This window comes from Coturnix japonica, chromosome 1 (genome assembly GCF_001577835.2).
Source record: "Coturnix japonica isolate 7356 chromosome 1, Coturnix japonica 2.1, whole genome shotgun sequence".
In the NCBI taxonomy this organism is placed as follows: Eukaryota; Metazoa; Chordata; class Aves; order Galliformes; family Phasianidae; genus Coturnix; species Coturnix japonica.
The window spans coordinates 79,676,080-79,690,832 of record NC_029516.1 but is presented as its reverse complement, the minus strand read 5'-3'; the positions used below and the strand labels follow the sequence as shown (position 1 = coordinate 79,690,832).

At 35.0% G+C, this 14,753-nt stretch overlaps 1 protein-coding gene across 3 annotated transcripts in view; it reads right to left on the bottom strand.

Annotated features, from left to right (window-relative positions):
- ZNF654 (zinc finger protein 654) overlaps positions 1–14,753 on the bottom strand; it is a 37,617-nt gene that overhangs the window by 7,743 nt on the left and 15,121 nt on the right. For all 3 annotated transcript variants that reach the window (XM_015878594.1, XM_015878597.1, XM_015878598.2), the window contains 5 exons: positions 13,078–13,159; positions 10,262–10,397; positions 6,015–6,217; positions 5,094–5,233; positions 453–594 (listed from right to left, as the gene is read on the bottom strand). In XM_015878594.1, coding sequence (XP_015734080.1) covers positions 453–594; positions 5,094–5,233; positions 6,015–6,217; positions 10,262–10,397; positions 13,078–13,159 — 703 coding nt within the window. The remainder of the gene's footprint in view (positions 1–452; positions 595–5,093; positions 5,234–6,014; positions 6,218–10,261; positions 10,398–13,077; positions 13,160–14,753) is intronic.

Genomic DNA, 14,753 nt, shown 5'->3' with positions numbered 1-14,753 from the left:
GAGGATTCAGAACTTAACAAGAGTGAAAGGCAGATACAATGGCATAGAAGTCCTGTTTCCTGGCTAAAAGAAAAAAAACAAACAACAATACACAGAGTGGGAAGAAAACAAAAAAACAAAAAAAACCACCACCCATCTTTCACATTTATTCCATGTATTTCTAAGCAGCTTCCACGTATGTTTATACAGAACACCATTCCTCAAATTTTCTGAGGTCTAAAAGGAAAGAAATCTTACTTGACACAATTGAGTCAGAAATACGTCATGAAAACACACAGTAGATCAAAGACAAAATTGATGCTGACACATTTGAGAACCTGACAAAGCTTTTAATTTAATGCCCTTCCCTGTCCCTTCTTCACATCTACAGAAACATCAACATTACTTCTGTTTACTTGTAACACAAAGCATAGAGGGAAAGAGTAAAGAAGTAAACAAAAAACAGAACTTACTTCATCCTTAATTACTTTCATGAAAGGGAAAATTACTCTGACATTTGTAGCAATTCTTAAAAGCTGGTAGCACTGGTCAACAAATACTTGTTTTGAGGGGTTAGATTTCAGCTGCAGTTTACTCCAAATGAAGATCAGGTCCCTATAAGCACAGAACAGAATACTTCAATTACGCTGAGTATTAAAAGAAGCCCATCACTAAGTATGACAGGTTGCAAAGAGCAATGAGTTGCAAATTCTGCACCTAAATTTGTATTTAAGGGCTTAAAACCAATCTAATTGACACCACGACTATATACAAAGTGCATAATGGAAAACAAAAGTTAATTACTTTGTTAAAGCATTCGGGGTATCTCCTATCACTCAGCCAATTAAGTATGCAACAACATTAATGTATTCAGTATAGTATCAGAGAACTGCAGATGCTAATCAGATGCTACAGTACCCAGCCCTTAACACCACAGGCAGCACACATCAATCTGCACAGTTTATGTTTTGGGATTAAATTATGTTCACTGCAACAATGAGGAATCCTCCGGGAAAGCAAGTGGAATGTAAAATGTGGAAAACAAGACTACTGTCAAAATGCAGTCAGTAACACAGACTGTTGACAAGAAATGTCTTCTCCAGTTATTTACAGTAAGTTTTCTTTTTTGTTTGCTGTCATCAGTCTTCCTAACCAATAGCAGCTACAGGGAAATATCAGGCTTCATCACTATTCACACATCTATCATTCAAGTCAAACAATATTTCTAACTGATACAAGGAAATGTAAGAACATATCATTAGACCCCTGTAGCAGAGCTCTTAAATAGGTAATGTGTTCAGTCTATAAGATAAAGCTGACTGAACTCTACATCCTGTAATTAATTCTACATTCTTTAATTCAGAGACTTTTACAATCAAATCTAGCTCTTAGTTATATGGAAAGTTGGCACCTCAAAGATTTCACACAGGACCTGATGCTACACTGAAATTCCCATCATAACGTTATGATGAAAAAAGGCGAGCAATTGACTTTCATCCTCTGAAGGAAGATAACTTCTTTCTTTTATCAGCCTCCTCCCTCAAAAGATGCAAACAGTCACTGACAAAATCCTTGGCTGATATTCAAGAGTCTGTAGTCTGTGTCAGATATAAATCAGACACACTTTTTAAGATTAAGCTTATCTTAGAGTGGTCAACATCTGCCTGTAGAGAAGTGACAGAACTGACTATGTCAGAACACTGACTTTGTTTTTAGATTAAGAACAGCTCTATAGTTCTGTCTGACATGTTAAGCAGTATTTGCAGATCAAATCATCCATTAAAAAAAAAAATATCAGTCAAGTCTCAACCATAAGTACAAGAAAGAACATATTTGCTAAGGATGCTGTTTAGTAATTATTTAAACTCGCTGTTTATTAATGCTGAACTGAATTAGCAGCTACTGCTCTTGACTCTTCTCTGCTTTGTTTCATACCAATTCAGAGTAAGCTATTTCAATATTAAATCCAGGGAAAACTCAAAACTGCTTTTCAGACAGACTAGTGGTTTAAGCAGCATAGGATTTGTTCAGACAAGCATGAAGGCCTGACACAAGAAAAGAACTGAAAAAGGAATGGAGAAAACTGAAAGAAGGAACAGCTCCATAGGTTAAGAGCAAGTCATTATATCAGTTTTACCATCGTTTGGCCAGATCGTGATAAGGAATATTTTAGACTTATTCCTGCGTAGACATGGAGGCTTCTGCTTCTCAGGCACATTTCTGACTTTCATAATTGTTATGGATTAAATCAGTCCTGAACTTCTGATTGGACTCCATTTCAACTACTTATATACTTTTCATATGAAGTTTAATTAACACTGAAATCAACAGCACATGGGACATTTCTATGGCACTGACGACAATGCAAATGATGTTACAAAGTAGCGAGGGCAGGTTTTGGGTTATTTTTATTACTTGCTTCTATACTATATATATAATATAGCATGAACAGTTGATGACATTCTTGAAACTTTTAGGCACGATAACCAAAATAGCACTACTGCCCATGCCTAAACTGTTATTAATTTGCCTAGGGCAATTTAAATTGTCATTTTCACAGATCAACTGGGTATTCCAGACAGTCAACACACTATACTATACCAAAAGCACTGTGTGTTTCCATTAGTGACGTAAGAGGGTGGCTGAGCCTGCCCTACTCCAGCTAACCTAAAACATTTTCCACTGTTGGTAAGTGGAAAGTCTGTCTTTCCTTGAGTATAAATTGCATATTTTACCAAAATGAACATACTGAACAGTTAGGCAGTTTTAGTGATTTGGATAAAAGCCATAGACTGAATGAAAATACAGAAAAGAGTTCCTCAACTTAATGAACATGAATTAATCGTAAACAGCCAAAACAGGATTTAGAGACTGCTTTGCAGAGCATGCAGGCCATTCTGCTATTCCTATCCCAACAAAATTCTGTCTTCCTGAGGGTACATCACTTTTTGATACAAGAAAGCCAATCGTGTCATTACAGACTGATCTCTGATCAACAATCCTATATACAAACAATTCTAAGCAAGACCTACCACAGTTGTTTTGTTTTTTTCTGAGCAGCTTACATGTATGCTTTCACTTCAGAAAAACATTGATGACATAGATCATCTCAACATAGACAACAGTAGACAGAGCTGTTTAAAGTCCATCTTCATCTGTGAACTAATGGTTTCAGCTCAAAGATTATACAGAGTACATCACAAGAAGCAATAGCAGATACCTGCTATTTACAGCTTTCTAATCTATTTTGGTATCTTATCTCTGCTGGCAGTGATTGCTGTTAGATCTGCAAGACCTTCAGTTCCAAACAAAGTAAAATGACTTGTGCTAAGCTTGAAGACATGAATCTCCACTCTGGGGAAAAACACATGATGTGGGTTAACCTGACTCCAACTTTTTCCAAAACTTGACCAACAGTTCAGTCACACTTAACTGCTTCATAGCTTTGTCCCAGTTTACATTAACCATTAAGCACTAAGCAGTTTTCTCTTATTTTGTATGCAATCATTATAACTCAACATCTGTAGAGAACCAGTTATTCCACCTGAATAGACACAACTGCTCAAAACTCATTGTAAGATCACTATGTTTTATATTCTGAACAGAAGATTAAAATACTAGAAGAAGCTAGTATTGGTTTTTTGATAAACATGTTCAACAGTACTGTAGCCTACTCTTGTTCAGAATTTCATTACTGATATCCACTTTATCTAAGGTAAAGACCAACATTTTGTTTTTAATTTCCAAAACAGATGTTATAAAATCTATAAATCAACTAGGTAGGAGCAAGGCTAATGTGTTTGTTCTGACAACAGAAGGCATAAAAAGAATCAGGCTTAGTGCCAATATTTACAATACATTTCTTAAAAATCTGAATTCCTGAAACTGAAAGCATTAACCATGTAACTCATAAGTTACGTGCAAAAATTTCCTAATAAAGATTCAGAGGATGCAGCATTTGGGCAGCAATCAGCAATGCTGTATTACATTTTAAACTTTAGCACTGGGTTCAGACAAGCTAAACGCTTATTTCTGATTTAAATTCATCTGCCCTACAGGGATAGCCACAGCCAGCTTTTTCTGGACAGAGATAGATGACAGAGAATAACCAGGTATTGCCAGTATATTATTAATTTATGTCAACAGTTTCCAAAGGTTTTGATTCAGTGTAATCGACTATTTATCCAGTAGCTTCAGTAAAATTAATGAAGTAACATTTGTTTAATCATATCTGGTCTTCATTACTTCTTCTAGAAAAAGATGTATCTTACATCTCAGTTCCCTTACTTCTGGAAGAACAAGAAGCCTTTATAAATTCTAGACTCCATTTAAACATTTGTTACGCAAATCAATAATTTCATCTTCTTTGACTGAAAACTGTAGATACTTGTAGACTAAGCCTTTTTGTTTCAACTACACAGTCAGAAAAAATGTCATACAGACATTACATCAGGTAAAGAAATTGTTCAAACTAAGCATAAGAGTTACCTTCCCTCTGACATCTTTCATTTCTGGGAATGATAAAATTAGTTTTGACTCTTCTTCAGAAAATTCTCAGTAGCAACAAAAGTATTCAAATATCAAACTGTAGTACTGAATACAAAGACATTCTTACTCAAGCCTTTCTTAGAAAATTATATTACATTGTGGCTTTGTTTTTGAAGTACAACTTCATATAATCAATAGCACATTTTCAGAATCATATATTCTTTTTAGATACAATTGTGACATACCACAATTTAGATACTGTAAGCATTAACTGGCATCTAACTAGCTGGACAGGAAAATACTTGCATCACCAGTAGGCTGAATACTATTACACTTTGCCAATAATAAATGCCATATTTGTAGGTATTTGCAGCCAAAAGAACCTGAAGACTCATCTTTCTGTTCTTTTGAAGCAGACAAGTGTTACACGCTATGTAGAATACCACTGTACAGGACTGCATGAAAAGACAACAGGAATAACTGAAGTACAAGAAACATCCACAGGTCAAGTTAGAATGTTTTTATCTGGTATTTTAAACCTGAGCTATAAATCAAAGTCAGACAAATTTCATTTCAGCAATAAGCATTTATCTGCTGAGCGGCTTCACCAGAAGTAAAGTATTTACCATATACAATACATGTCCCCATTTTGGAGCTGTGGGACTAGGAACGATTCACATAGTTGTAAGGCTAAGGTAGTCTTCCCTTCTTTTTCAGTGTTGCAGATGATCTCAATTCCACTCTTGCAATCAGTCCTCAACAAGTGCTATATAATTAAAATAAAAACCAATTCAGATAAATTTGCTAACACGAAACAAAAACCTATCAGACCTTGCTATATTAAAGAAGCCACTAAAAGATGCAGGCACTATTATTCTTTGGAGTAGCTTTCCTTTAGGCCTGTGAATAGAGAGTCTGGGGAGATTTAGAGCTGGTTCACATCTCTTAAAGTAATGCAAGACAGAATTTATCAGAAAAATTTAAAACTACACAAAAGCTTTTTTGTTTGTTTGCTTGTTTTTTAACTGCATGATGGTCGGTTGTTTTTTAACTTAAAAAAAGAAGGTTAAGATAAACACTGCTTTCCAGAAAATGCTATCAGTGGTACGACTACAACCACACTTAATTAAAGGGTTTCATTTTACATATTGGGGTAACATTAGAGAAACTTTAAGGCTAACAATGCTGTACAATGCATAAAACAGTGGACCGATACCAAGTATGTTCAAGTGGTTTTGATGAAATAATAGTCAACTGTAAAATAACAGTCAATACACTGAAGTTACACAATGATAGTGACTTAAGATAAATAGGGAATATATATACATAAGTAAACTCGACCAAAAAATGCATTTAGGTCAACAAGATTTCTAGACACCTACATATATCTTCTCAAAGCTTAAACCAGCTCTAAGTTAAGCAATACCAGAATAATTGCTGATTTTATGACATTTCTTTCTACTAAAATAAAGAGTTCCATATGCTCCTTTTGACACTTTGTGCATAACAAGTACCACTTCATTAAAAACAACACTGACAAACAATACCTCCTGGAATAGCTGATCTTCTAATGGTGACATATAAAGACAGGTGAAAAGTGCTTGATGGAAATACAGATCTTTACTGATATCTGGATGATTTATGCAAGATTTGATAAGAGCCATTGCCTCAGGGATGCGTTCGCAGGCAATAAGGTATCTGGCACGTAGTTCAAAGAACAGTGGATTTTCAGAGCTTAAATATTTATTAACTGTACAGAAAAGAAAGATTTAAAGGTAATTAGAACATAAAGTCCAAACACCAAATATGTTTAAAATTTATTTCTATTTTTAACAGTGCAATGTCAATAAATAATATAAAGAAAAAAACCTGCTAAAGTAGCTATCAAATATTTAAGTAAATATCATCATCAAGAATCTATCCTTTTACTTGGAAGCAGAAATTGTTATTTTTATTATAATTGGTTTTGTTTATTGCAATTGGTTTTGTTTTGATTATAACACATCAACTCAAACTGCTAACACTGATTAGTAGAACACACACAATTCAACAGCAGACACAAACATTTTCAAGAAAAAAATATCTTTCTCAGCACTGGAATTGGCTTATTGTCTGAAATATGGGATCTACATCACTTCCAACACTAACTATAAATATTTAAAGCAACTTGGGATACTTGTTACCCATTAAAATGTAGGAGCTTAGTACGGAAAAAAATTATCTGCAATTCACGTGCTTTAAAACTTTGGTTATGCTCAGAGAAGCAGAATGTAAACCCTTACTTCCTCTAAATACACTCCTTTAAAAAACAAAATAAATCGAATTAAATTTGAAATATATATATTACATTTTAATTAACACCTAAATGTTGACAAATTTAAATAGCTTGATCTCTAGAAATTGTCTTTTCATACTTAGAAGCTAAAGTTCAAGCTAAAAATATCTACTGCAATAAGCATTTAATTAACTGGAAAATAAATAAATAATATGACAACTTTGCCCTTCTATTTTAAAATATCATGCAGATTCTAACATTAAAGGTTAATAAGCCATTCGAGCATACAAAAGCCATAATGTTTCTTTTATTCTGAGAATTGTTTGCATCTTCTCAAGCAAAGGCACTCTGAGATGTCAACTGTGTGTTAATGTTAATATCTTAGAAATCATGGCCTAATCTTAGTCTTGCATTCTCAGCAGCTTACTTATTAAATAGAGAGTGAGAAAAGTCAATTTTTAGTGCATAACCTGTACTACTACAGTATTTCATAACTTAAAAAAAAGACTAATTTCAAGTCCTTTAAGGCTACAAGTAAGCATGGGAATTTTATACCTTAAAAGAAACCAGCATGAAAAAAGTTATAAGCAAACTAAAGGGACAAAGGGACAAGAGATTTAAAATATATATGTGGTTACTGAAAACTACTAACTGAACAGCCAAGAGAAGATATTTCCCAAAATAAAATATTACTTGTGCAAAAAGCTTTAATTTACTCTGAATTTTTTAAAGGATCCTTGGCTTGAAAAAGCACACTTTATGCTCAGGAATAGGATTTCTTTGCCATTTGTATTTTACAAAAGCTAATGCCAGTACATGCAAGTGAACATATAAGTATGCAATCCAATGTGATAGAAGCTTTCAGATCAGATTTCTTAATAGATATACTCTAAGCTCTACTATTATAGACCTTATTCCCACTACCCATCAGCACTTTTGGGTATAAATGTTATAAAGATGAAGGTGTAAAGAAAAGCCAGTGGCTAACAGTGGTCATATAACTGCAGAGAACAGTGATTATACAGAATAATCCTTAAGGTTGTATAAAGGCATCCCTTTTTTGGATTTCATATACTTCAGATAACAAATCCAATTATCAGTTTCATATACAAACATTATTCCACAGATTACTGAATATTCACATCGAAAATCTTAATCCAGAAACATTTAGCTCATTTTATCTGCTAATTTTAAGAAAATGCTGTATGTATAACTGGCTATAACATCCTTTTCCCTCAAATAAGTAAGGACTGCAGACTACAATATTGCTTGTTACATCATTCTCACTTTCTATGCGATGAATCCTTAGCTCGGTATGCTCCTCCACTTTGTAAGTGAGAATTACACTTTTGACACGAACTCCCAGTGAACAACTCCTGTACACTAACACTGCTTTTAAACAGACTGAGCTTCCACTATGCAATTCACAGGGCTCTGCTCCCTCCCTGTTGTGGAATGCCCTCTTTTTCCAAGAGGGTATTTACAATGCCTCTATCTCTCCAAAGCAGAAGACAACTGTTAACTATATTAGCATTTAGGCAAGCCTGCAGTACATTAAAAACAGTTTGAAGACAACAAATCTATTCTTGTCCAGGCAGCATGTGCAGCACTTTGCTTTAGAGCAACAGATGCCAGCCGTCAACTTAGAAAATAATTAACTGCTTTCATCTGAACGCTCCTCTGTCTACAGTATTCTCTTTCAGAAGTTCACATTAGGTTCTCTTATCCTTTCTCATCCATCAGAAGTTTATCGCTCCTAAGGTTCAAGAAAATTACAACTCAAATCAAACCCTGCTATTTTTATTTAAAGCCAAAGATTGCTTTCCTTTGCAGCCATTTCAGTATATACTGCAACACCTTCAATACCTCCAGGTACACTACAATGGATGTAAGGACTGGCACAGGAAGGTTTGTCTGAGCCTAACCTTGCATGTGCAACTAATGAGTCTGGGACAATACTATGTAGTTAACACAGTACATGTTTACTTCTCTATCTGACTTTCACAAGTGACAGTTGATGATTCAACCTCTTCATTAATTGGCAGCTTCCTTTATTTAAAATTGTGAACCCTGAGGGTACTATATGGCCAAATATCAAAACATACTTCAAAAACTGCCATCCTATAAAGCAGCACAAAGTATTTGCTTTGTGTAAGAATTCACAAGAATCAGATTTTAGAAAATGAGACAAAAAAAAAAAAAAAAAAAAAAGATTTTAAGATACTTTCTAAAATAAAGTGCTTGTGATAACAGGTGAGAGGATATCAAAAGATAAAGGGAGAAAGAATACCTCTGCAGAGGGTAAGGAGATGCAGCCTGCAACAAAAAGAAACAAAATGATCATCTAATGATGATAGGCTGTCTCATTCTTAAATTTGCCAAGTATGATGAACTGCTATTCATCATACAAAGGTGCCGTGCTGATCAAGGAAATCAGTAAGAAAAAGGATTCAAATAATTCTTTGCTAGACAGATGGATATTGGACAAAATATTTCAAATTGCTATCAAGTCTTACATGCTTTCATTCTTCCCTGAGATATGTTCTACGTATGTATGTTAATCTTTTAGGATTACAACTTTGTCTTCCATTTGACACCTAGCTTCAGATTTTAACCACCAAAGCTTTTAATCAGTCATGAGACTCAGAATAAAATACATGCTTACATTACAAGAGAGAGAACAATTGAGCACTGCCCAGTTTACCAGACTAATTTGCCATCAAATCACTTTCTGTGGTTAAGACAACAGCTCACTGAACTGTCCTGACATTACAGTTCTCTTCATATCTCTATGGATTGCATATTTGTTTGTTGTTTTTTTTATATAAAAAGACAATGAATTTGAATCATTAATTGCACCATAGTAGCAAGAACTGCATCTTCAATCGCTATCAAATGAGAACAACTTTCAAGAGGTCCTCCATGAACATTGTTAGAAAAACATTATCTAATCTAGACTGCCATTTCTATCTCTATGGCTACAAAAAAAAACTTAACAATAATTCTTTCTTCTAAATCCAACATTACTGCATACACTACCATAAGTACAAAACAGCTATAAGATGTAGTTACAAGTTCCACTCCTAATAGAGCCAAAAAAAGCTCCAATCCCAAGCATTTATAATTCAAAAGAAAAATTAAATGAGTTAGGGTACCAGGAAACAATATTACACATCAGGACTTCCCCTGATCATGATGCTTCAAAGCCTAACTAAAGTCAAGCTTGTCTCTGTGCACTTCCAAGGTTAGAACACACCTGTACTTTGTAAATGCATTTTATAAGTGACTGCTCAGTAGTCTCACGTATCTGATGAAACTGATCTCTACACTAACAAATTAGACTTAAACTATTAACAAAGACATTTAGCTTCCTAAATAAAACAAAACACAACCGATACATTTTACTACAGAAAAAAAAACTGCACACAGTGCAAGCAGACAGCATCTAACCCTAATACCAAAAAGGCGTAACTTAACCATTTTTATTTACTGCTGGAAAATATGTGATAAATTGAGTACCTAATTCCTGTGATACAGGCTTTGCTTTAAGAATTGCTTGTAATACTGGATCCTCCCAAGGTCCACCATCTCGAATTATTCGAGTCACTAATTCCAGGTTTATATTTCTGTATTTATTTAGAAGGTTCTGACATTCCTACAAGTAAAAAGAAAACACAGTTGTAAAAATGAAAATCAAGTATTGTTTAAAAATACAATTAGGCCACCCAAAAAAATCACAAAGCTAGAAAACCCGTTCATGTTCCAATACTTCCCCAGTCTAAGTCTACAAGGTCTTATACTGATGAGGTCTACGCAAAGACCTAAAGCAACAACTTACATTCTGTAAGACTGTGGAAGCCAGAATATTTTCTGATGGTACTAAGCAAGAGTCTGCCATCCGTATAAAAATGAAAACTCCATTTGTTGAATTAGAGATATTAACAGCACACTGTGGGACAAGTCTTCACCTGATGCTAGTTTGCACAGATTCAGACACACTGACACTGCATTTGTGACACAGGGATGGAGCATAAACCCTTCTGAGGCTTTAGGAGAAAAACTGAATTAAGATGTAACAAGATTTCCTCCTGCTGTTACTTACTGGTAAAAGTGTCAACATGATTAGAATTTTACGGTTCAGTAACAATATCATGAATAAAGTATATAATTGAATTGAAATCAAAGCAAAAAGGTGTCTTATGTTTTTTGTAAAAGAGAGCTGAGATGACTATAATAATGCATCTGAAGAATAGCTTCTATAAACTATACAATTATCTTCTCCACATTCCTTTACCTGTGAATTCTTTTAGTTTCAGTTCCTCGATGCTTTCTTTTATATTCAGAAGAATATTTATGACTGTATAAGAATAGTTAAGTAACTGAAACAATGGCTTTCCTAATTCATTTGATTATACAAAGGCAGCTCCAAAGTAATGTCGCCTGTTTTATTATGTTGGCCCACGATATCAGCAGTGGATGCAATGGAAGTTTGAACCCTCCCAAAAATATTCCCTTACACTTTGTTGCTGTGTGACACATGGCAACAGAGGAGCAGTCCAAGAAACTCTAGCATGGATGAAGCAAAAGCGTGCAATTACACAGAATCACAGAATTGTAGGGGTTGGAAAGGACCTCTAGAGATCATCGAGTCCAACCCCCCTGCCAAAGCAGGCTCCCTACACCACGTCACACAGGTAGGCGTCCAGGCGGGTCTTGAATGTCCCCAGAGAAGGAGACTCCACCACCTCCCTGGGCAGCCTGTTCCAGTGCTCCGTCACCCTCACTGTGAAGAAGTTCTTCCGCACATTCGTGTGGAACTTCCTATGCTGTAGTTTAATTCCTTCATGCAGGAAACAATGGCACCAGCTAACATTCATTGACACTTATTGAACATTTACAGAGACCAAACAGCATATGTCATCACAGTGAGGTGATGGGTGGTGCACTTCAGCAGCTGTGATAGCAACATGAAAGACAAGTCACATTCCAGATGCCCACACAAATATTTTTGATTATTTTTTTTTTAAAACACAAGCACAGCATGCAGGCTCCTGCTCATCCCTGACAAAAATGCATATCTAAGGGTGGTGCCAAAATTAAAAGATAGCATTTTGTAGCTGTGAATTTGCTCTGTCAACTAGTGTTATTGTGCTCTTAGCAGCTGTTGTAGATTCCTTGGAAATAAATAGGAGGCATTACTTTCAGAGTGACCTATATACAGGGGATTCAAAAATTATTCATCAAGTTAAAATCCATTTAAATACATTCATTGTTTAAAACTCAAAGTAATCAGGAATTATAATACAAAAGCCCAACAAATAAATTTCCATATATCACGCTGCTAGATTCTTTCTTGTTCATAGACTGTTTTGGATAACTATTTATTACTGCACTACCAAAATGCATCATTACTCTTACTCAAGAAGCCCAGTCCACTCCTGGGGCTGATAAGCCACTCTTTGACCCCACTCTTCCACTAGTTCTAATAGAGGATATAATTTAAAACTGTTGCTGTTTTGATAATTTAGCTAAGTATTGCTGGCATTAATTTGTAGCAGCAACAAAAAACAGGTATTAGCATAAAAATTACAAGAGGATAGTCATTTCTCAAACTACAATTTACTGATCAGTATTAACAAATTAAGCAACCATATTTTCCACCCTTTCAATCCATATCATTAAATTTATTTTCTCAGGATTAGCACAAGTGCTTTCTTTCCCATGCACTGAACTCAGCTCTTGAAGCTGGCACAGGGCCCAGAGAAAAACATCTTATTGGGCAGGAAAGAGAAAGGTGGCAGCTGGGAGGCGTATATTTTAAATCCAGGAACATTTTTCTTAAACAGCTGTAAGTTACCGTACAAAAAAAACCTGCCCCAGTCTAGTTGAGAATATAATCATTTTACACAGTGCCACATGCTGACCTGAGAAGTTCACTTTAGTTCACAGTTTCAATTACAAAACTGCTGCTTAAAACTGCTGGAGGGAAACTTGAGGTTTCATGTCACGGACTGGTATAAAACATTGGACAACATTAGGTGTAGTTTGACACAAACAATTTCCCAGCATAAAACATGTCTTCAGACAGAAGAACTAAAAAGAAAGACATTCTAACCAGTCCAGAAAGGGTCAAATAGCTATATGACAACAAATAAGAATACATGACTTTCCTTTCAAATATCTTTTTAATTAATTAGTTTATATACGTCATTTTTGTACTATAATAGCATGTTTCCTTCAGGTCATATATTCACAAAAATAACCACCCAACCAAAAAACTGTCTTAACAGGTACTAAAAGAGTATTAAAAGTTTATATAAAGTAGGCAACACTACCTGGATTGAACCTAAAATATCTTTCAAAGGATCTTCATAGAACTCATCCTTTCCAAAGAACAGCAGCAATTCAAAAAAACTCCTAAAAAAAAAAGAAGTAGTGACAAGTCAAGCAAACTGAAAACATTCATTCAAGAAACTAGTGTAAGTTCACTATTCTCCAATGGTGTGATATCCTGCACTGGATTTTGGCAGTTAGACTCCACATCCCAAACACATATTTGTGACCTGATCCTTGATGCAGAATAACATATGAACAGCTACAGATAAGCTATTTTACAAACGTGAATCGGTAGTAAAACAGAAAAAATAATTAAGAAAAAGTTAAAATCCCCTCTGTCGTGCCATTTTCATAAGTTGAGGACACCTAATGCCTGCCTACTCTTCTCTCTCAAGAACTGCTGCTCTCCATTCACCATTAAGAAAAGAAACACCATGCCAAAGCATTTGTCACATATGCAGCAATTTTGAGTAAATAGAAAAAAGATCCAGCACTCCTCCACTTACAGGCTTTTGACTTAGAAATATTACTGACAGCACTTTCTTTCCTCGCTATTGTGCTCAGTCTTTGGTTGCAATATCTCTTTAAACAAATAGGCAGATATTCACAAACTGCTGGACGAGGAACTATTTTGCATAGCAATTAAATTCACGGCAATTATTCCTAAATTTTAGAGACTCATTACTTCAGTACATTTGAAAGTATATCCACAACAGTTTTCACTTTTAATACAGCAGAACCAAAAGTTAAGGAATGGATTTAAAGCAAAGTTTCCTCTCACATTCAGAAATGCTGAGGACCAAAGAATCTTAATATTAACATAAAAAGAACTTTCTAAAAATTTCAAAGAACGCCAATAGGGATATTTATGAAAATAATGGAAAAGTGTCACAAAATTAGGCAGCCTTTAGATTATACTGCAAAGTTTATCACTGGCTAGGAAAAAACATGTCAGAAACAGACCTAGAAAATCTGAAAAGCAAATTCATTAAGTTCGGTATGAGACATACCTGCAAGCCTTTAAATCTCAGTTAAGATATGGAACGGAGGGGAAAAAAACAAAAAAACAAACAAAAAAAACCAATAGCTAAATAAGTACTTTATTTAGAAATACAGTATCTCATTCCACACTGATAACATTTTTGCTGTATATTGACTCTTAGGAAAGGTCAAACTTGAGTCATATCATGATCAGGACAGCAAGACAACAACTGGAACTTTAATATTTGGCTGTAACAAAACTACTTACAGCAAATGATATAGGCATAAGTTTAATTCGTTTTGACTGATTTAAAGAGAATAAGATTTGAAAAAAAAAAAAAGAAAAAAACCACCATGGGAAACTAACAATGAAGATGTGCATACCACAGTTTTATTCTGTATTGACACATCTGCACCACAGTCACAGAAGCATATAACGGCTCCAATTGAGAGGGACCTTATAGATCATTTAGTTTCAACCCCCTGCCTTGGGCAGGGCTGCTGCCTACCAGCTCATGCTGCCCAGGGCCCATCCAACATGGCTCTAAACACCTTCAGGGATGGGGCACCACAGCTTCTCTGGGCAGCTGTGGCAGCACCTCACCAAGCTTACAGAAAAAAAAAACAACTTCACCCTAATATCTCATCTAAACCTACCCTCTTTCACTTCAAAACTTCACTTCAAATCTATTAC